Source organism: Notothenia rossii, assembly GCF_949606895.1.
Source record: "Notothenia rossii genome assembly, chromosome: 10".
NCBI lineage: Eukaryota > Metazoa > Chordata > Actinopteri > Perciformes > Nototheniidae > Notothenia > Notothenia rossii.
Genome location: NC_136908.1, coordinates 55,391,339 through 55,414,441, shown reverse-complemented (window position 1 = coordinate 55,414,441; position 23,103 = coordinate 55,391,339). Strand labels below are relative to the sequence as shown.

The 23,103-nt window shown below is 46.6% G+C and overlaps 1 protein-coding gene across 1 annotated transcript in view; it reads right to left on the bottom strand.

The window, feature by feature from the left end:
- Positions 1-23,103, bottom strand: part of sox5 (SRY-box transcription factor 5) — an 81,263-nt gene that overhangs the window by 36,973 nt on the left and 21,187 nt on the right. The window contains exon 4 of the mRNA XM_079655684.1: positions 3,803-3,889. Coding sequence (XP_079511810.1) covers positions 3,803-3,889 — 87 coding nt within the window. The remainder of the gene's footprint in view (positions 1-3,802; positions 3,890-23,103) is intronic.

The window sequence follows — 23,103 nt, the reverse complement described above, 5'->3', positions numbered from 1 at the left end:
GTGTGTGTGTGTGTGTGTGTGTGTGTGTGTGTGTGTGTGTGTGTGTGTATAAAGAGAGAGGAAAGAAATGCGAGAAAGAGAGAAGGTGAGTGTGTCTGGTCTGTGTTTACCCTGCAGTCAGCCAACCTCCTGCTCACATTTAGCATGGCCTGACCTCTGACCTCTCAGATCCTGACATACCAGCTCCATTACACACACACACACACACACACACACACACACACACACACACACACACACACACACACACACACACACACACACACACACACACACACACACACACACACACACACACACACACACACACACACACACACACACACACACACACACACACACACACACACACACACACACACACACACACACAAGGCCTAAATCATTCAACAGGATGTAGTTAGAAAGAGGCACACTGAGGCACAATCAGTACGAGTGTGTGCGCCCATGTCTGGTCATATGTACCGATGTTTGCCTACATGCCTTTGTTGTGTGTGTGTGTGTGTGTGTGTGTGTGTGTGTGTGTGTGTGTGTGTGTGTGTGTGTGTGTGTGTGTGTGTGTGTGTGTGTGTGTGTGTGTGTGTGTGTGTGTGTGTGTGTGTGTGTGTGTGTGTGTGTGTGTGTGTGTGTGTGTGTGTTCGTATATGTGTGCTTGCATGTGTTGAATAGCACAATGCCCCATTGTTCTTCAGCTGCTACCTTTAACAGGGCCGCATTCCTGCGCCAGCCAAACCAGATGAGGAAGAGAGAAGGAGAGAAAGAGGGCGAAAGAGAGGAAGCAGGGATGAAAAGAAAGAGAAGCACTGGGGGGGATGAAAGGGGGAGAGAGGAGAGAGGGAAAGAAGGCGAGGAGCCCCGGCTGCTGACCTGCCCTTTGACCGCTCGGGAAGGTGAGAGCCATCCATTTGTCCTCCCTGTTGGTAGCCGCCGCCTCGCGCCACCCCCCAGCACCCACCCGCCTTCACTGCCCACCGACAAACCTCCCTCTCACTCCCCTTACTTCCCCCTGCACTCCATCCATCCGCCAACAATGAACAATAAAGGCAACTGTCGGGAGCACTGGCCGCTGGAAAAATAAACACGCCGCTGTCCTAACTCACAGACCCACCTTTGTAACGCCAGAAATGTGTGTGTGTGTGTGTGTGCGTGCTTTTGTGTGTGTGTGTATAGCCAAAGCTGACCAAGACAAGAAAGAGCCTTGTGTTAAAAACGTTAGCCTGTTCAAATGGGGGGTGAAGAGTGGGGAGGAAGGGCGCAAAAGGGAGGAAAAAAGGATAAGGGGGGTGGCAAAGGTGAAACGACGGATCAAAGGAGTCTTTCTTGTAGAGGTTTCTTATTGGGGTTAGCCCCCCTTAACACACTCACACACATCTAGGCACATGCACACATGCAAACACAGTAAAAGTGGGTACTCCTGTTCAAAACGGGGTGTAGGTGGAGGGACATTCCTGTGAGCGGCAGCCTGCATAGGTGTGTAAAAAAGACGGAGACAAGCAGTTGATTCTTTCCCTACAAGCTGCTCTCAATCCTCCTCTCAGCTGTGGATCTTTCATCAGTCAACCAAAGAGTATTTGCAGAAGAAAAAGGATCCAAGAAAACAACACGCTTCCTAACTGAGACGAGATTTAGAAACTTAACATTTCTGTGGTCGCCCCATAAATCAGCTGGCGTCCGCTTATTTCCTCAGCTGCTGCGAGGCTGGCAGGCCGATCGATAACTGGTTTCCTCCATCGGTTTACACACATTCCTCCTCAGGCACACTGCTGCTGCCCGGCTCACCTACAAACCTGTGGAGGCCACACCAACCCTCTCTTTTCTCTCACACACTCATGCTTGGCGTAATTAACCAATTTGTAACAATGTAATACTTGTCACTGTGTTCGCAGTGCTAATTAATGACCCCGGCTGCATTGATAACTCCCCCCGGGGGAAGAGATGGCTGAGGGGGGAGGGAAGTAAGGAGGGGAGGAGATGGAGAAGACATAGCATGATGGTGGAGGGGAGAAAAAGAGTGAGGGAAATATGAGGGGAGAAGGAGAGGCGACAGAAAGAGAGCAGTCTAGAATCTAGGAAGTATATTTACATGGCCATGATAACAGAATTAGTGTTAATAATCACAATAGGTTAAGATTAAGCTCATAAAATGAAGGTTTGATTAAAGCACTTACTACATGGTTAGCGGTTACCGTACTACAGTTTCGACATGAGACAAAAAGACATGAGAATATTTAAGCTGGATCATATAATAAAGCATCGTAGGTCTCTGGTTTAAATATTTACCCCTGTGTAACATCATTGCATTTTAATGAAGTGCTGAAACAAGCTGTATATAAAACTGCCGTGCAGTGTGACACTTTGCACACGGGGCAATTTGTTTAAGAAATGATCCCATCCTGTCACTCTCTACTGTCCCATGCCACACATCTCAGGGTTTGTATTCTAGTGCTATGAGTTCCATACTTGTGTGTGTTTGCTATGTGAACCACAGGAGGCCTTTTACCAATGCTGCTTCTCAATAAGGCAGACGGAGCGGGAGGCGAGGCTTAACATTACTTTGTTCCCCTACAAAAACTCCTCAATGGTATTCGATGGGGGGAGAAAAAGCCAAGGGATGCACTCTCAAATAAGAGCACACACGTACAAACTGGTGTTTGAATACTTGACTTCCTGTATATTTCTCTCTCTTCTTTAATCAATGCACACGTTCACTGTCGCAGACACACATCGTTATATAAGCACCGACTAGGACATACACATACATTCAACTGTACATGCACTTCCACTGCATACACACACACACACACACACACACACACACACACACACACACACACACACACACACACACACACACACACACACACACACACACACACACACACACACACACACACACACACACACGGTATTGCTCCCCAGCTGTTGGTGTGTGGTGCGCCAAGCGGGACGCCCCTACACAGAAATGTCAGCGCGGCGGGGAGCTGCGAAAAAGGGGGTTTGATCAATGGAGCCCCCCTCTCTACGGCCACGCCGCTCCGTGAGGCTCTTTGATTACATATTGCTTTGCTTCCTAATGAAGCTCAATTACTGGAGGAGAACGACAGCTTTGCCCTGGAGTTACAGGGAATAATAGCCAGACTCTTCCACCTCTCTCACATCTTTCTCTCTCTCTCTCTCTGGCTGACTCTTGCTCCTCCATATTCACAGCGTGGCTCTCTTCTTGTTTCACGTCCTGCCCTCTGTCCTTCTCTGTCTGTCTCGCTCCCGGATGTTAAGAAGGGTTGGAGTGGATAGAATGGGTGATTAACACCGAGATTAACGCAGAGCTGATGCACTAGCAGAGACATCATTGACATTTCGGTCAAACGCGGGACAAGGCGGCCAGCTCGCTTCAGTTCAGGGCAGCTCTGCTCATTTGTGTTCGATCAACTGCATTTAGTAAAAAAAATTAGGGCCAAAAAAGTAGATTTTCTTGTTTTCCGTTCCTGGTTTCCCATCATGCTTGTTGTAAACAGGGAGGATGATGTTGCGAGTTATCTGTGGGTTAACCTTTTCGGCTGCCATGATTTCTTTTTGCATTTTTGGTCACTTTGCACGATGAAAAGTCAAGTAGCATTAGCTGCTAGCAGTTCTGCACTGTAACTATTGATTCAGAAAACAACAACCTAAATACCTTTTGATTCTGCAACAAAATAGGTTTTTAGTATTAATGATCCTCGGAGGTGCATCTTATTAAGTTGAAAGGATTAATTCAATTCTGCTCACTAAAGTTTAGTTCTGTCATTATTCAGTGGTACCATACCTTTAATCTCTCCGATGTGCCCTGAGCCCATGGCCAAAAGTTTATCCTTCCAGTCCTTTGACAACAGCCTCTCAATGCTGGGGGCCTCTGTTTAGGGTGGGGGAGGGTGGGGGTAGAGGAAAGAGAGAGAGAGGGATTCAGTTGGCTGGCCAACATGACAATAAAGCTCATTTAAAGTCCATTTGCTGTAATAAAGGCAGCGGCAGCTCAGCCTAATGGCCGCATCAGCAGGAGAGAGAGGGAGAGAAAGGTGGAAAGGGAGAAGCTGATAATCGAAAGAGAGGAAATCTGAAGAACAAAAACAAGTGAGCAAAAGGGAAAAGAGCGAGAGAGGCAACGCAAGATAAAGAGAGAGACAAGTGGGGGAGAGAGGGAGCGAAAGAGAGAGGCTTTTTCCCTCTCACCTGCTGCTAGAGAATCATTAGCCCTGTGGGCCCTGAGACAAAGAGGGCCTTAATGCACCCGCCACAATGGACACATTATCAGCCAGCGCTTTGTTTTCAACACACACTCCACAGACCCTTACACACACACACACACACACACACACACACACACACACACATGTGCACACACATCCACAGGATCACTAATTACAATCCTAACTATGGTCACACACACACACACACACACACAGACACACACACACACACACACACACACACACACACACACACACACACACACACACACACACACACACACAGTGGGGGAAGTGGAAATGTCACACATGACAGCATACACATGCAGAGATTCAACCCTACATGTGTGCATATACATGCACTAAAAGCGATCACACACATGCATGTGCGCGTACTGACATCACCCTGTCGACTGTTATTGCCATGAACAAAGGGGAGTGAAGGAAATGAAGGGAGACTGGAAGTGTGAAGGAGAGAGAGGAGTCTATTTACTGGGAGCCATCTGCACTTGGGATGTGAGGCCTTGCTAAGGAAAGAGGTTTTACACTTTGAGTGGGGAGATTAACCCTATCAGCCAACGCAAACACACACACACATGAATGCACAGACAGCGGCAAAACACACAGCCACATGCATGAACAACATATACACTTGAATGCGCTTTATAGCTGCACACACAGATGCACACACACTGGCAACTGCTGATGGCAGGCCAAAAGTTTGTTTGTCCCCGGATTATTTTTTTCTTCCATAATGACAACACTGATTTAAGTAAAAAGGAAGTCTTAATCTCACTGGTATGAGACAGCTTGCACACACACTAATGCTTTCCAGAGAGACAGGGAGATGTCCGGTGTGTTGAGCTCAACAGCTTAGCTCGTTTTCTCCACTAAGTGAGACATGAGCACACACACAGACACCACACTCAACAACAACGTCTAAGTACTTTTACCCATCATTCAAGCACACACTTCTTTCTTTTCTTTCCATCACTCTATGTTTTCTCCCTGCAACGGAGTGAATGTGACGAGGATGAGAAACCACCTGGAGACTTTTAAAGGATTTATAATGACACATGATCACACACAAACAAGGACGCATGCTAGAGATCATAGACTGCTCACAAACACAGAAGGCACTGCAGCGTGTCCTACATACTGTACCTTGGTGTGTGTGTGTGCGTGCGGGCGGGCGTGCGTGTGTGTGTGTGTGCGTGCGTGTGTGTATGCGTGCGTGTGTGTGTGTGTGTGCGTGCGTGTGTGTGTGCGCGCCTGCAGCCTCCCCAGAGGCCTGAATCAGGTCCTTTACTCTGGCTTCAAGACTACAGCACTGCCGCTCCATTGATTACAGCGGCCACACATTCAGAAACACACACACACACACACACACACACACACACACACACACACACACACACACACACACACACACACACACACACACACACACACACACACACACACACACACACACACACACACACACACACACACACACACACACACACACACACACACACACACACACACACACGTTGTGAAGACTCAACGGCACACCCTTTCTATTTCTCATCCCTCGTTCTTGCCTTTGCAAATCCCTCCAGCGTCCTTGGACTCTGACTGGTGTGTCCTTGTGTTTTTGACGCTGCCACTCAGCCAGTTAGCTTGCGCTGATGTGCCCTAGTGCTTTCTGTCAGAAGCCCCTGTAGCCTTCAGGGAACGGGTTAGCGGTGGGGTGAGAGTGGGAGGCGGACTGAGAAAGAAGCTGTTGTAAAAACAGGCAGTAAGGAACGAAACATGCGTAGAGAGGAAGAAAGAGTGTCCTCCTGTGCCCCCCCCCCCCCTTCCTCGCCGACAGCTGTCTCACCATCACCCCAACAGGTGCTATTAGCCCCTGGCGCTCCCCCTCTCTCCCCCTCTCCCTGCAGCCCCCTCTCCCTCAACAATGACAGAGGCTTTTAAGCCAAAGAGCTTTGACAAGTGAGAGGGAACAACAAATGGCAGTGTCGCCTGTTCTCTTTCCATTGCACTCCCTCTGTCTCCATCTCCTAGTTATTATTTTTATTTATTAACAGGGCTGCAGTTATTGTCCCCAGTGACAGGCCGGGGCCACTTTAACTATTAATAAAAGCCAAGAGGCTTTCTCATTGTGCGGCGGATGGCAAAATGGGAGGAAATGGGCAAGAGGAGTGGAGGAGAGAGAGAAGAAGAGTTGGCATGCTGCAGCTTTTAGTGAGATGTTGATTGATGTGGTGAACACTATGAGAAATTCACCATGATACACGCACACGCACACACACACACACACACACACACACACACACACACACACACACACACACACACACACACACACACACACACACGCTTGTGCAGCCAACAATAGATCTGCTTGGACCTCCTCAACCATGACCCCGCAAACATGTCGAACCCTCTCTTGCACATTATCTCCTCATTGTGGTTGTTTTTCAGCATTATTTGTTATGAAATATGGTCACCAATAACTGACTAAACTAAAACAACTCTTTGCACTTCTCTTACATGCAAAGCTTTAAGTCCAGTAGATGGAAATGCACCTGATATTATGTTCTGCAATTTTTCATGAGCTTTTACTAAATGTGCATGACAGTTGGATGACATAGCAAATGTCTACTCCTGGAAAAAAAGGCCAACAAAAAGGAGGACAGCAAAACGCTTTCCATGAAGATCAGAGTACCTACTCCCTGTTCTTCTGACGTACAGTGTGTGTGTGTGTGTGTGTGTGTGTGTGTGTGTGTGTGTGTGTGTGTGTGTGTGTGTGTGTGTGTGTGTGTGTGTGTGTGTGTGTGTGTGTGTGTGTGTGTGTGTGTGTGTGTGTGTGTGTGTGTGTGTGTGTGTGTGTGTGTGTGTGTGTGTGTGTGTGTGTGTGTGTGTGAGGTAAGCGGGTGGAGCTGGGTGCCCACGCAGGGGTGTAGGCCGGATATGTGCAAGTTGGAAGCTAAGGGAAAGGGAGTACACACGCCCCCCCAAGACAAAAAAGAAGGGGTGATGATACATGTATTCATTCATTCATTTATATTCTGTATCAGCTTGCTCCAGCTCCCTATTAAAGTTATATGATGTTTACACAGGATTAAAAATGTAAACGCAATATTAACATCAACTTGGAAACTTTTACAATAATAGTTTTGACCATCTGCACTTCAATCACGCTTGTTATATTTGACAACAAAAAGCGCATTAATTCATCTGAGGGTGAGATTCCCATTTCGATCCCGCACGGCGGCAAGGGGGATTCTGGGAAAAGCAGAGGGGGAGAAACGCTGACAATAACTCTGGAATCGTCGGCTATTATCTTGGCTCATTGGCTCAAACGGAGTCAAGCTGCTGCCCTGCAGCCGAGCCAGAACAACCCCGTCCACCTGCCGAGAGAGGAACTGTGTGTGTGTGTGTGTGTGTGTGTGTATGGTGTGTGTGTGTATGGTGTGTGTGTGTATTAAAGTGAGCCCCCATCAGGCTTTTGGATCCACAGTAAGCTTTTGGTTGAGAAGCTGCTGGAGAGAGAAGGGGAGAGAGAGGAGAGGTGGGAGGAGACAACTTCAGTCCAGCTCGCCCCGACCAACCTCACAAACAATACCGTCTCTCTCTCTTTCTCTCTCTCTCTCACACTCACTTTCTATTTTTCACTCAGACGTTTTGCCCTGAGTCACCACAAGCGGCCAGCTCTATTTTTCCTATTATCTCATATTTGTGAAGCCTGGAGACCTTTAGAGGAGAAGGGAGGGAGGCTTGTGGAAAGAGAGGGAAAGAGAGCGAGCTCGGGCCCTCGGGTGCACAACAAAGGGGCCTCTGTGCCAGCGCCAGGCCCAGCCGGGCTCAGAGGAGGGTGGAGGATGAAGGAGGAGAACCAAGACGAAGAGGGAGGAGGGGGAGGGCCCACAGGAAAGCGCCCTGGCTTGAGACCCGTGGCCGGCCCTTATATCCCGAAAAACAGGCTCCACATTGACTCGGGCCTTGGCAGCTATGGGGAGCGCTGGAACTGCCCCCCCCCCACCCCTTCCTTCTTAGTCCTCCTCCCTCCTAAACTGGGCAGGGGTCAGCGTTGAATAAGCAATTATACAAGCACTGGTGGAGTTTGTCTAAGACTGCCACCCTGAACACTGAAGTATTGAGATGGAGGGAAGAAGTAACAGAGAGAGATGGAGGGGGGGATGTGTGGTGACTTCTGTGCTGAAAACTCTTTTGCCGGCAGCCATGGTGGAGACGGAAAGAAAAGAGCATGCTTACATGTGATCCAAATATTAGATTATACCAGTCATGTAAACATCCTAAGCAGGTATCTTAACTGCATTACAGTCAAAAAGTGATAGGAATGGTCTCACTGTAAACCATATACACTAATGGAGAAGTTATTCTGAACCAGCAACACTTTCACTGTTGACTCTTAATCTGGGTATTCCGATTCCAACCCCAGTCCTCCGCATGGGCTGCCAGCTCTACTACGGCAGCCCAAAACAGCTACTTAAATAATTAACACTTACTTTAGTTTAAAAAAACTAGTAGTAACTATTTAAATAATATTAGGTAATTTGAGTCTTTCAGTACTAAGATGTTACAACCGGCTCTTTGACACTATGGAGATGTTCAAAGGGACTTCCAAAGAGATAAAACAGATGAATTCTGAATACAACTCCTCACTTATTTACTCCCTCTTGATACTGAAGCTTTTGATTTTTAGTCAGGCTATTCCCCCCCCTGCGCTGAAGGCACTAACATACTGCATTACGAAATGATGATGTTGATATTTTGATGATCAATTCATGTCTGGTTGTGCTGGGCCATGTGTCTGGACACATTTTTCATCGATTCCTTCTAAAGACAGTCCAATGGTTTCCAAAGCGAGAGGGGGGCCGTGCCAAGATTATGTGCAGTCTCTTGTCAAAAAACACTGTGTGGTGGCTTGAGAGTGGAGAATGAGATAGAGAGGGAGATGTATCAAAAAGCTTTTTGTCCAAGCCCACCTCGCACCAACACCTCCGCAAGGTTAGCTGCTAACAGTACCAATTACAGGCTTGTTGTTGGGGAGAACAGCGCTTGGCAACAGTTGCCGCGGTGGCCATGCCTCTGTGTAAACACCAAAATCCCTCTCCTCCTCCTCCTTCTTCTCCTCCTTACTTTCCAGCCCCCTCCCAGTGATCCCCATGTCCCAGAGTAGCAGTGGAGTAAAAAAGAATGTATGTGTGTGTGTGTGTGTGTGTGTGTGTGTGTGTGTGTGTGTGTGTGTGTGTGTGTGTGTGTGTGTGTGTGTGTGTGTGTGTGTGTGTGTGTGTGTGTGTGTGTGTGTGTGTGTGTGTGTGTGTGTGTGTGTGTGTGTGTGTGTGTGTGTGTGTGTGTGTGTGTGTGTGTGTGTGTGTGTGTGTGTGTGTGTTAGACTCCCTGGTCGGTCTCAGCATCCACAGCGACTTTTAATTCAGAAGCTGCTCCAACATTATTTATTAATATACACACACACACACACACACACACACACACACACACACACACACACACACACACACACACACACACACACACACACACACACACACACACACACACACACACACACACACACACACACACACACGGAGCTCCATGACACCAACTTCTTAGAGTTAAGAGACTGTTTCTCACCGTGCTAAGTCAGTTTTTGGGTGAAGCAACAAGGGACATATGGTGCTCCACTAACGTACTCTGACAATCACAGACGCGTCTCTAAACACGTTTTGGGGCGACACACCTGTTAACAGAAAATCGCACACACACAATATCATCTGCCAAAACACCCTAAGACAAACCAGACAGAGGGCTTCATTTGTGTCCTTTAAAAGCAAGATGAAGTTTTCTGAACAACAAAAACTAAAAAAGGACAAATTAGCTCCTTTTCCTCTTCTCATGTAAATGTGAGGCCAATCTGCTGACAAAAATATAAAAAAAGACATTTAGCTAACAAAACAACAGATGTAGAGGGATAATTTTTTCCAGTCTAATATTAGGAAATCTATGGATGTATAGCAACATGTTTCCAGTTCTATTCTAAGAATAGGCCACAACACATAAAGCAAACATTTACAAGGGTGTCAGTCAACAATTTAATAAATTGAAAATCCATTTATCTGAATACAGAGTTCTGCCCTTCACTCCACTGCCTTTCCCTAACAGATGGTGTTGTGGGTGCTTATGTCCTCAGCCAATTTTTACACTGGCATGAAATCTCAGCGAGCCAGATCCACACACTGGCAGTCAGAAATAGCAGCGGAGAGGGCGCGACATTGTGAAAGAACGACGAAGGGCAAAATCTGGAGCGACATTCGAGAAAGTCGCCGAAAAACTTTCCTTGTTGTTTCATTCGCTTGTGTGCTGTTTGTGTGCTGTGTTTTTCTTTCCTTTTCTTCTCCCACCCTCCTCCTCTGCATGTTGATTTTGTGCCGAGCTGGAGAAATTAGCGATGCTATCTTAATGTAGTGTTTTAGTGGGAGACAGAGAAGCAGTTCATTTCACACACTCGGACACATACACACCCTCTTTTTCCCAATTGCCTCTGTGAACTCCATTATCATTAAATGGTGTTTGATAGCATCTAGACATTTGAATCCGCGGCGGACTAATTCAGCTCGGCCCCTGATAACCGCTGCCACTGCACCTTATTAGGGACAAGCTATGGGACCGAACACTGATCCCATTTTCATTTTACTGCCTCATACTTTACAGGCTGAAGAGACCAAGTGTCAACCATGGTACTGATAACCACCACATACTGCCCGCTAATTGCCTGGTTAACAAACACAGCTTCATGAGAGACTCTTCAATAGATAATAGAGGGTTCACACGCAACAATGGGTCATGATGTATTTAAAACTCAATGTATTCACTGAGGATCCTTTGAAAAGCTGCAAGCTACAAGTCCTTTGTATCCTTGTCCTGCTGTCAGGTGCAAACCTTGCATCTCCTGAATGTAAAGTAAGATAACCACATTTTACCTGTAAGGTTTCTAGACTTTTTTTTAAAGGTTTCAAAAATGATTTTAGGCTGTTGAATACGCGCAAGTCAAAAAGTTTCCAAAAACAAGAGATACGTAATGCATAAAGGATCACTTCATTCGATTTCACCCAAAATATTTGTGTTAATTGCAGATCTAAATGTATTTTACAGAATCATGAAGTCATAGAAAAATCTGATTTATATCAGTTGCCTGTGAATCACCTAACAACGCTAGTTCGCATCTGCAAATTCTGCTTTCTCCACCTGACATCAGAGTGAGGAGAGGGTTAAATACTCAGGGCCGGCACTCTTTTAATGCGCGCGTATCCCTCCCTGTCAAAAGCATCCTGTTGAAGTAGGCCAAGGCATGTGTATCGGTGTGTATCTGTGTGTGTGTAAGTGTGTCGTACACAGAGGCTCAGGCTGCTGTAATGGAAAATGACACTTGCAATCTGTCTCGTGGCAATAACCCCTCTTCAGTGCTCTTGTCTCTACTCCACACACACACACACAACCACGCACACATGCACACACACACTCACTCTGTCACTGCAGCAGCCCCCGGGCCGTCCTTGTCACTGCACAGCTTTATTGCATCACTTTAACGTGACAACAAAAGAAGACATTGTGTATTGGGCCTGCCGTGTACAGGAGGGGAACGGACCCACGCATCAACTACGACAGAGACAGAGACACACACACACACACACACACACACACACACACACACACACACACACACACACACACACACACACACACACACACACACACACACACACACACACACACACACACACACACACAAATAGTGCCGCGTTTTCTCTTGTGAGTCGTGACATTTTTCGTCTGCCTGTCAAAGCGATGACAGAAAGACAGACAGAACAGCAAGGCACTCCTGACATACTAATGTGGCTTTGCATGTTGGGAGCTCATTCAAACACAGCTGAGTTACGACTTTACCTTGCCTTCCTTGCGCTGTGTGTGTGTGTGTGTGTGTGTGTGTGTGTGTGTGTGTGTGTGTGTGTGTGTGTGTGTGTGTGTGTGTGTGTGTGTGTGTGTGTGTGTGTGTGTGTGTGTGTGTGTGTGTGTGTGTGTGTGTGTGTGTGTGTGTGTGTGTGTGTGTGTGTGTGTGTGTGTGTGTGTGTGTGTGTGTGTGTGTGTGTGTGTGTGTGTGTGTGTGTGTGTGTGTGTGTGTGTGATGGGTAAAGACTGTTATTTCTGATGCTATCATAGTGTTGGCCCCGTGTTGGCCGTTTGATTGACAGTTGGCTTGGCTTTAGAGTGGCTCTGCTTTGCCGGACGGCGGAGGCGGGATCCACCTATTCTAGTTAACGCGGACGCTGTTGACAAGCACAAACAGACGCACATGCACACACGTCTGCCTCTGTTTATGTGTCTGTTTGAATCTTAATATTCGTCTCTGTCTCTCTCTGTGTTTCTTCATAGTGTGTGAATGTTTGTTCCATCTGTGCGTTGATCGGCCTGAGACAGAGCGCGTTGTAAAGCCTTAAGAATAGCCCACATTGTCCTGTGTGCTGCTCAAAGAAAGGGCGACAGGCATGTGAGAACCATTCGACCAATAGCAACAACAATCCTAACAGCACTGGAATGCTCTGCTGACTAGCATGTGTGTGTGTTAGTGTGTATGGAGCCTAAATGGTTGGAGCCTTACGAGTCACTGTGCTCCAATTATTCGCTCACGTCGACACCCCCCCCCTCCCTGTAAATATTTTCCTACTTCCAAATTCTCCTAGCAAGATAACATCATTGTTTGCTGTTGAAAAAAAGTTTGATTGGTTTATTAGATTTGCCTCCTCAATAAAGGCTGATGCTGGTGATTAGGTCAGATTTAGATCACTTAGCCATCTGTGGTTTAACAAAAAAGGGTAGAACTCAGACAAATGAAAGGACAACGACAGCGTTGGTGCTATTGAATTAGATCATGGGAAATGTAGGCTTGAATGTTTTCTGTACTGGGGAATTCAAGTTCAGCTATCTACTGTTGCTGCTTCTATTTGTAAAACTCTCTCTTGTGATTTCCTGACCGTTTTCTACAATTATTATTGTGTGCCATTTTAATCAACTGTCTTTTTTAATTAACGATTGCGCCAATTTGAACATTTGGGATCTCATACTTGTGCCTGACGTTGTGTCAATTACAAGCCTTTTTTAAAGATGCCTTTTCTGATTGTGTTTCTCTTCAATGTGCTCTTCTGGGTAAATTCAAGATATGGCTTTAACTCAGATTGAATAGCTTGAATCTAATTTCTCAAGTCAAAACACTAATTCAACTATAGATGCTAACACCATTAGTTTGTTTATGTTTATCAAATCAGTCCTGTTTTTTATCTGATCTTTCATATATTTATCAAAACAAGTTAACTGTCTATTCAATTACACTAATATTGACTTTATTTATGTTATTATCATACAATGTTTGACCTTAACCACCTTTCAGACACAGTTTTCTCAATCATCAGTACTTTGTTTCTTTCTTAACATTCCTGTCTGTGTTTGACCCCTCCTCCTCCTCCCCCCACCATTCCTCCGACAAGACACCCATGACTCTGTGAGTGGGCTAATTGTTTTAACAATATTTGGCTCAGAAGAGACTGGAGACTACAGTCGGTATGATAACCTTGGCCATAAACTCGTTAGTGTAATTAAACGAACCAACAAAACGGACGGGGAGGGCGTGATCTAAACTGGGGCTCAATCCAGTACGGTTTAGGGCTAGGAATCCAGCGTTCGCCTGTGTTTTCATGTAGTAAACTGATACCGGTGGGTGGGGGCAGGGTGGGCTAGACAGAGCGCTCAATGTTAGAGAGTGCGTTGGGTGTGTGTGTGCGTCTGGGTTTAAGAGTGTGTCAGACAAACAGACACGACCTGACAAACAAGTGTCCAGTGTCTCAGTGTGGACGGCTCCTTGAACGAGCATCACAAGACTGTCTAGTGTGAAGCTTGCAAACAAACATGAGTCCAATTTGTGCGAGGGAGAGAAAAAGTGTGTTAGTGGAAGAGAGCGATCAAAAATCTGCCAGAAGGAGAAGATGGATAGTGAAATGCTTCCCTCAATACTTTAGTCTATGGATGTGTTTGCGCATAAAATGGACTTATATAATAACATCAACCTTTTCGAAGCCCACTACTGACCATCTGACACGCACATACAGACAGGAAATCCATCCACATCTGACGGAGCCTTAAATAGCACCGTTACACACCACTAACACCCTGCTGATCATTGATATTCACAGCTAATCATTATTTTCACATTCTAAATTTAAGCGACCAAGAAAGGGCTGCAAGCGTAGGAAGGGAGTCCGTGCCAAAAAAATGGTGACGCACCCAGACGCAGTGATGTATAAGGCCAAAGTGTTATGGTAACGCTTTAAAATGCAGCAAAGAGGGATGAGGAATGTACGGAGGGATGGATGTTTTGGAGAAAAGAAAGGAACAAGTGAGTGTGAGGGACAGGGGGAGGGAGTGAGGGAGAGTGAAGGTGGAGAGGTAGGAATCATGTGTTGCCTTAGGAATGGAGAGTTTCTCCAACTGCAAACACAGTTACGGGCCAAGCTAAAACAAACGAGCCTTATTGAAGGTTTACTCACGGAATACAGGAGCAAATCCATCATTCAGCGGGGAACTTCATTCCAACAACAAGGCCAATTTAAATAATGGACTCAAAGGGAACTTACAGTGACTTTGACTATGCATTAATGATCTCTGTAGTATCATGTCACGATGTCCTCTTAAACCCACTGACTGTGATGTTTTGGAGAGAGTACAGAAACACACACCTGGGTTACAGACTGGCGTACAGCAGCTGATTTGCTTTGTCGGTTATTACAATGAGCCAAGAGTCCTTGTGTGTGTGCCCATGTCACTTTGTGTGTGCACGCTTACATCTGAGAGTGCGTGTGTGTGTGTGTGTGTGTGTGTGTGTGTGTGTGTGTGTGTGTGTGTGTGTGTGTGTGTGTGTGTGTGTGTGTGTGTGTGTGTGTGTGTGTGTGTGTGTGTGTGTGTGTGTGTGTGTGTGTGTGTGTGTGTGTGTGTGTGTGTGTGTGTGTGTGTGTGTGTGTGTGTGTGTGTGTGTGTGTGTGTGTGTGTGTGTGTGTGTGTGTGTGTGTGTGTGTGTGTGTGTGTAGGTGACAGCTCCAGCCCCCAAACTGACTGGCATCTGGCGGTGGCAGTTGTTTTAACAGCTGAGCTGACAGCATTAATCCGAACGCACCCAAATCAAAAGGAGACAACACCTGTTCACTGCTCCTGAGCCCAGCCGAGGAAGAGATGAGAGAGGGAGGGAGGGAGGGAGAGAGACGAAGTATGAATGGAGGCAGGGAGTGAAAGAGATGGAGGGGGAGTGATTAGAAGCAGGTGGAGAGAGTGACGGGGACAAAAGGAGGTAGGAGGAGAAGGATCGACGGAGGGTGGCAGAGAAGAGAAACAGAAGCGATGATAGGGAAAGGATGAACAAGCAAGGGATGAGGGGGGGAAGAGAGAGAAGAGGGAAGGATGAGGTCGAGAAAAGGATGAGAAGTGGTGGAGTGGTGGTGGTGGGGGGCGATGAGAGCGGGCATGCTGCCAGGCAACACACACACAACACTCTTTCCCCTGAGCGAAGCGGAAAGGGGCAGTGGGCCAAACAAGGAGGGAGGGGTGAAAATAGAGAGAAGGGGAGGGGAGATGTGAATGGATGGATAGAGGGATCCCACAGGGAGGGAGGGGAGGAGGGGGGAGAAGGACGGCTGGAGAGAGGGAGGATGGGGGGGAGCAGACAGACAGTGAAGTACAGCAGCGATCCATCCAGAGGAGTATCACAGCTTCAACATGAGTGGCTGCTGATGGCTGAGCAGCAGTGAAGGAAAAATAATGTGGCTGGGGTGAGGTGGGGGTTGGGGTTGAGGGGTTGCGGATGCTTGTCTCCCAACATCTGGCTCAAATAAGGCCGGGTAGGGCTGTGGGCTCGGGGTCGCGACCCCTGAGGCTTACAACGCAGACAGCACCACTTCATCTGAGGGACCCGCCCTCTGACCGGCAGACCAGGGGTTAATTAACGTGGCCCCGGTGGCTTCAAACACTGACACAGTGACTGCTGAAGGACCGGCAAGCTTGCTGATGCATTGTGGGACAGGCTAGCTGACAAATTGAAAGACCGAGCTGACTGACTTGTTGCTCGCTGACTGAAGTGCGACAAAACAGTATGCACACCACCTTGATATCTGTTGCAGAAGAGGAGGTGGAAACAGTTAGGGTGGCCCGTGGGTGGAGATTACGTGGATTGTTGGCATGAGTCCCCCTCGAGATCCCTGAATATGCGGCTTCCTCGTCAGGTCAACCAGGCCGGCGTGTTCGTCACCACTTGTTGGCGACACGCTGTATATGAGTGGTTTTACTGCCATATGTGCAGAAGATCTAACGTGAGCGACGCGGGGGTACGCACCAATCCGACGCCTCCACTCAGACTGTTAAAGCCCTTTTACATCCATGTCAGGCCTTAAATCCTGCACTGGACACTGCTGACATGGAGGATCGGGGGCTGCAGCTCGGATGCTTTCACATGTTGTGTTGGAGCTGAGATGTTAAATTGCGCTAAGCAGATTGTGCTACTTTGCACACAAGCCTACATGGGATTATACAGAGGGAACCGTGTGTAGTCTCTGTCACACACACATATGAACATGCAGTATGACGCCGAGATGCACACACATATGGACTGAGTCTTTAGCAAAAACAGCCTAAGAGCTCTAACACTTATTTACAGTCTATTTAAAGTACATCATAGCCTACAGTAAGCTTAAATGCTGCCATGACGGTGCACCTACAGTATAGGACCTGTTTTAAATAGGTCACATAAACATAAGTGAACGTGTGTATATGCTATAAACATACTGTTAATGATCATATGCATCACAAAAGTCACTTTAATCTAAAGAAATGTGTGTGAATATGATCATCTGTTTCACCGAGTTAGCATATGTTTTACTGAGCTATTATACATCTTGCATTGGTTTCAGGTTCCCCTGTGTATATTGATTCATGGCACAAACATTTAAGGAAGTGTTAAGAAATGCTCTACAGGTTACAGTTTAATAATCTCCTAGGTTTTTAAGAATGCTGTCATTTTGTCCTCTTGTACTCTGCTGTTGGTAGAATAGGTAATTACGTGTGTTCCCCCCCCCCCCCCCCCCCCCGAGAAATTACCAACTGTTTCACAAGTCAACACAGCTCAGTAAAATCTGACTTTTATTTTCCCTACTACTAACAACTAAAATATATAGTCCTAGGAAACTTCAGAATAAAATATAGACTTTTAAAATAAAGCGTTACCAATTGTTTTAATTTAACCTGTGATAAAAAGTCCCGTACTGTAAGGCATAAATGATGAGCACTTCCACCTATTTAGAGCTTTATTTAAAGTGAACTTTGAAGTTCCTCCCACATAATATTTGGATGTTCTTTAGATGTTTTGGAAGTGATAGCTTTTCATATTTTTCTGTGGCACAATGTCAAAATACGTTTAATTCCAAAATGCAGCATCCACCTACTCACAAAGTAACTGCTGGTTTGTCAGTGAACTCTAATGGAAGTTATCGACTAACTTGACAATTCTCCTTATTAAGTGAAAGTGCTTGAGGCTACAGTCGTCTGGCCTTTTGAAAAACGGATAAACCTCCAAGAGGCAATTCCTCTCCACAATATTTCTCAGAGAAAAGTTTTAAGATTGTTCAGCTGCGATTCATATCCTTTTGATAAAGCAATTGAGGGACAAAAGTCAGCGCACTTCACACAAAACTCATTCATCTCGCAGCCATTTTGCAGCATAAAAACATTCCTCGGTCTCTCCATGGGAATGGGAGAGAAGACCAAGAAAGGAAAAATCACAGAAATAGAAGAAAAACAACAACAGGGCGTGCAAATGAAGAGAGTTTATGAGAAAGCTGAATAGATAACTCATGGATTCCACTGATTTGGTCATGGGACATGGCGCTGAATGGGAGTCAAAGGGTGGATGCCAAAACACTGGGGCCTGTCTAACATTTGGGAGTCGGGGACAGGAGGCCTTTATGTGGGACAGTCAAACAAACACACAAAGACATATTCAAATGAATGACTCACAGGTAATGCAGAAATACATTTCTAATGTAAAGAAATATGCAAATAGTAACTTCCTGATTGCAAGGTACAAACACACTGTACTGTAGGGCAGTCATACGGTGGGTAGGTCACAATGGCTAAGCTATGGAAGCCCTGGCTGATTCATGAACCTCAGGCCTTTGTCCTTAACTTAATGCAACGCTGGGAGGCCAATAACACACACTCACGCACACACACACGCACGCACACATGCACACACACCATCAGGAAAGCTACAGGACCCTCTCTCCTCTCTCTAAGCCCCTTTATGCTCATGTATTGGACAAAAGCTGGGGCACTGCTTTTCCTCTAAAAAAAACCCCACACACACACAGACACACACATGCACACTATTCATCTCCTTAATATCGCTCATCTGGGCTGGGAAGAATGGTAGAAAGGAGTTTCATCCCCACTGATTGTCTCGCGCAGGGCTGTGGAGAGAATGCCACGTTGAAAAGCAGACGCAAAACAATTCAATAAGAAAAGTGACTTGAATGCGCCTTTCATCGAGCCAACAATGGCCAGCCCCACAATAGGCCTCAGGTTCGCCCCATGACGTTGCCTGTTTCTCATGCCACAAAAGAGGGAAAAACACCACGAGTTGACTCGATTTGAGTTGTGAGCCATGTCAGATGATGATTTCCACCCCCCCACCCCCCTCCTCTCCTTCCATCTTTTACAAACGCAGTGGAGTTAACTGACACAATGACGCTCCGCTAACTGGAAGGAATGTTTGATACAACTGTTTTTCTTTGACAAGCAACATAAAGTTCTTAGTGTGCTTTACATTGAGTTTTATTGGCATAACGTCAAAAATGTTTTCCATTACGGTGATCCTACGGAGCAACACAAGTTGGATTTTTATCATTGAATTGAGTTCGAATCTCCTTCAGTAGGAGGTTCAAGGTGGTTAGTCTCATGATTATGGTGTCAACTTGTGTTGTATTAGAGCCCTTTAATTGGCGAACGGGACAAGATCTTGCTTTTCCTGGCCCAGCTGAACTTTCCTTTTCGCTTGTAGTGAATCAAAAAAACAATTCTCTCTTTTAACCTCCCCCTCTGTTTCATTTCATTTGCCTTTCCCTTTCCCAGCGCGAGAAGAATGATCGCGACAAACAATGGCTGAGAGAGTCCTGCTGCACTTCATGTTAATTTATACAACTAACTAATTACCGACAAAGGGTGGAAATCACATAAAGACGTTCTCTCGCTCCCACGCTAGTGCTGTGAACCCGCTGCTGTATGTGTGTGTTTGTGAGTGAGTGTGTGTGTGTGTGTGTGTTGCAGTCTTCAAATTCCCCTTAGGGATATGTGCTTAAGAGTCACAGGTCCATGTGATGACTTGCAAGGATTGTATATGCCATTGTTGATGTTTATCGTGTGTGTGTGTGTGTGTGTGTGTGTGTGTGTGTGTGTGTGTGTGTGTGTGTGTGTGTGTGTGTGTGTGTGTGTGTGTGTGTGTGTGTGTGTGTGTGTGTGTGTGTGTGTGTGTGTGTGTGTGTGTGTGTGTGTGTGTGTGTGTGTGTGTGTGTGTGTGTGTGTGTGTTGGACAACCCCCCCCTACACAGTAGAGCGGTGGAAGGATTAAGCAAAGTGAAGGGGGGCTGTACTGATGGACGGATGAACCAGAGACTGCCTCGATCCCTCCACTTCTCCGGCTCTTTTTTTCCCTCCCTTTCTCTCCCTCTCTCCTTCTTCTTCTTGGCAGAATGTATCCGCCCTTCCCATTGTCACCCATTGGAGTGTAGGGAGGCGTGAGGGAGCTCCGGCCACTGTGTGCTTGTGTGGCACAATGGCCTCGCCTAAGTGCTGTCCTATAAAATGCCTCAGTGCTCTCTAAAAGCAAGCCCTGGGTTCCCTCCCTGCCTTGAAAATAGATGAAGTGCTGAGCGTGCATGTGTGTGTGTGTGTGTGTGTGTGTGTGTGTGTGTGTGTTGTGTGACATCTGTCATTGAGTTGGCATTTTCAGTATGGAAACCATTGCCTCGGAGCAGCGAGTAAGCTCAGCCATAAAAACACCATTCTGGTTGACCTCAAGGTCGCCCGCGCTGTTATAAACCTGCACAACGCGTGTGTGTGCATCAGTGTGTGTGTTGTGTCTCTGCACGTGTGTTCAGGTCAAGGCTGTGCAATATAAAGGCCGGGGTCTGACCCCAGAGCTGCACCTCTCAGTAACACAACAAGAATATTGCCATTTGGTGACCCTGACAACATATTCCCCACGAGAGGCAAGTGACAATTAAAGCCACATAAGCAAGCTCAGTGCAAAAATGGTCACTGGTAATAAGGATTTTTCTCATAGCATAGCAATCATTGTGTCAAACTGGATGTCTGTTTACAAGAAATTGGGCAATTTGTTGTCAATCCATCCAATATGCTATCTTTATCAAACAGTTTTTTTTATCTTGTTAAGGATAGGACACCAAATGTGTTTAATCAGACATCCCAAAAGTGTAATTCTTATCTTTCTGTCACTGTGCAGTTAGAACATTTCAAACTGCTATCAAATTTGTTTTTCATAAGGGTGAAGTGTTGACACGGGAAGTCCAGAAGAAATACTGTTGAATTCACCTACACTTACAGCAGATTAAAAGGTACTTTCCAAATATCATAACAGAAATGGAACTTGCGCCATTTAGGCAACATCTAAAGGTTTATTCAGCTACAAAAATACACAGCAGAAACTATGGCAAAAAAAGAGAAATCATAAAATGTCCCAGAGGCCGTAGAGCCCAAGTGACGGGTAGCTGGAGCTGGGGAGCATAGGGTCAGCAGAAGGGTCCAGAGATGGAGCTCAGCTGGCACTCACTGTGAGACACTTTCTGCCAGAGAGAGGAGAGGAGAGGAGAGGAGAGGAGAGGAGAGGAGGAAAGGAATGGAATGAGGCTGAGTGTCTGGTGAAAGTCCAGAGCAGTGAAGGCACCACTCCAGGGGCCGAAAGGAACATCTGTGCCCCATTTAGTGATGTTTCTTCTCCTTTTAAATCGCCTCGTTTGAATTCTCCTCTTTTATTTTGCAGTGTCTCATTTTATCCATCTTTCCAGCTATCCATCTATCTCTCTATCTATTCATTCCCACTGCTGGGCAAATAGATTATCACCAGGCCTTGCTCTGTGGCACAGGGGTCACAAGGGGTTAAATGGCAAGTCCAAGGGAACAGTCCAGGTGTGTGTGTGTGTGTGTGTGTTTAACAGTCCAGGTGTGTGTGTGTATGTAATCTCTCTTGGGTGTCAGCACCGGCTCTCCTTTCGACCCCGTGCCTCCCGCGACGCTCTACACTCTGCTCTCATTATTCCACGTAATGACACACACACACACACACACTCGAGCACGAGCGGCTTGCCCTGCGGCCTCTCGTCTCGGGTCCGGACAAACACACATAAACAAATGCGCGCACACACACACATGATGGTGTCATGGCTTTCTTATCTCCGCTTTTCCTCCCTGTCGCTCCTGAAGAATGTATTGAAGACGGCGGCTAGCGGTGTGTGTGTCTGCATGTATTTGTACCGTGTGTGTGTGTGTGTGTGTGTGTGTGTGTGTGTGTGTGTGTGTGTGTGTGTGTGTGTGTGTGTGTGTGTGTGTGTGTGTGTGTGTGTGTGTGTGTGTGTGAGACAGTGAGTGTGTATCTCCAGGGTAGCAGGTGGCCGGTGGAGTAAGACAGGAGATGAATGGAGAGAGCAGGAGAGCGGTGGAGCATGGTTGGGCCAGGCCATGGGGGACAACATGGCTAGTCATTTATTAGGGGACAACACATACACACACACACCTTGTGCACGCACCTTGCATGTATGCCGACTAATGCAATCCTTCCCATGACACACACACACACGTGCTATGTCACAAATATATATGCAAATACACAAACACAAGTGTACATGCTCCCAAAGGCTTAAACAGCACACGCACACTCACACACACACTGACCTAGTATCTACCACTCTCCATTCATCTAGCCTAAGTAGAGCAGCACTAGCCACAACACAGAAATATATCTTTCAAACTCAAGCCATACTTGTGTGACTGAGTGAGTGTGACTGTGTGTGTGTGTGTGTGTGTGTGATCTTTAGCTCAGGGCCTGCCTTCGACAAGTTAAGCTTCTTACTCTGTTCCGAGATGTTTACAGTTTACTGACCTATTTTGTCTTTTGCCCCTTGTTCACATCCCTGCTAGTGTTAATGCTCCTACACTCTGGATGTGTGTGTGTCATTGATCCAGCTGGAAGCAGTGTGTGTAACACAGGGAGAGAGAGGGAGCAGTAATATTCCAGGCCTTTCATAATGATTAAAGCCTTCATTACATTTTCATCCCAACCTGCTGTTTGCTGCTAATGGCCTTTGTGAGCCACGCAGCCAAACAATAGCTAGCTGGGCACAGAAAAGGGATTTCTATCTCGCGCTCAATGCCGCCCCTCGTCGTTTCTCTAACTCTCCCCCCCCTCTCCATTTCCCTCTGCCTCTCTTCATCTTTTCTCAGCATCCCTTTTCTTCCTTTACTCTCTTTCTTCTTCCTTTCTCTGTTGCTTGGCCTGGGCTTTAGAGTGTGTGTGTGTGTGTGTGTGTGTGTGTGTGTGTGTGTGTGTGTGTGTGTGTGTGTGTGTGTGTGTGTGTGTGTGTGTGTGTGTGTGTGTGTGTGTGTGTGTGTGTGTGTGTGTGTGTGTGTGTGTGTGTGTGTGTGTGTGTGTGTGTGTGTGTGTGTGTGTGTGTGTGTGTGTGTGTGTGTGTGTGTGTGTGTGTGT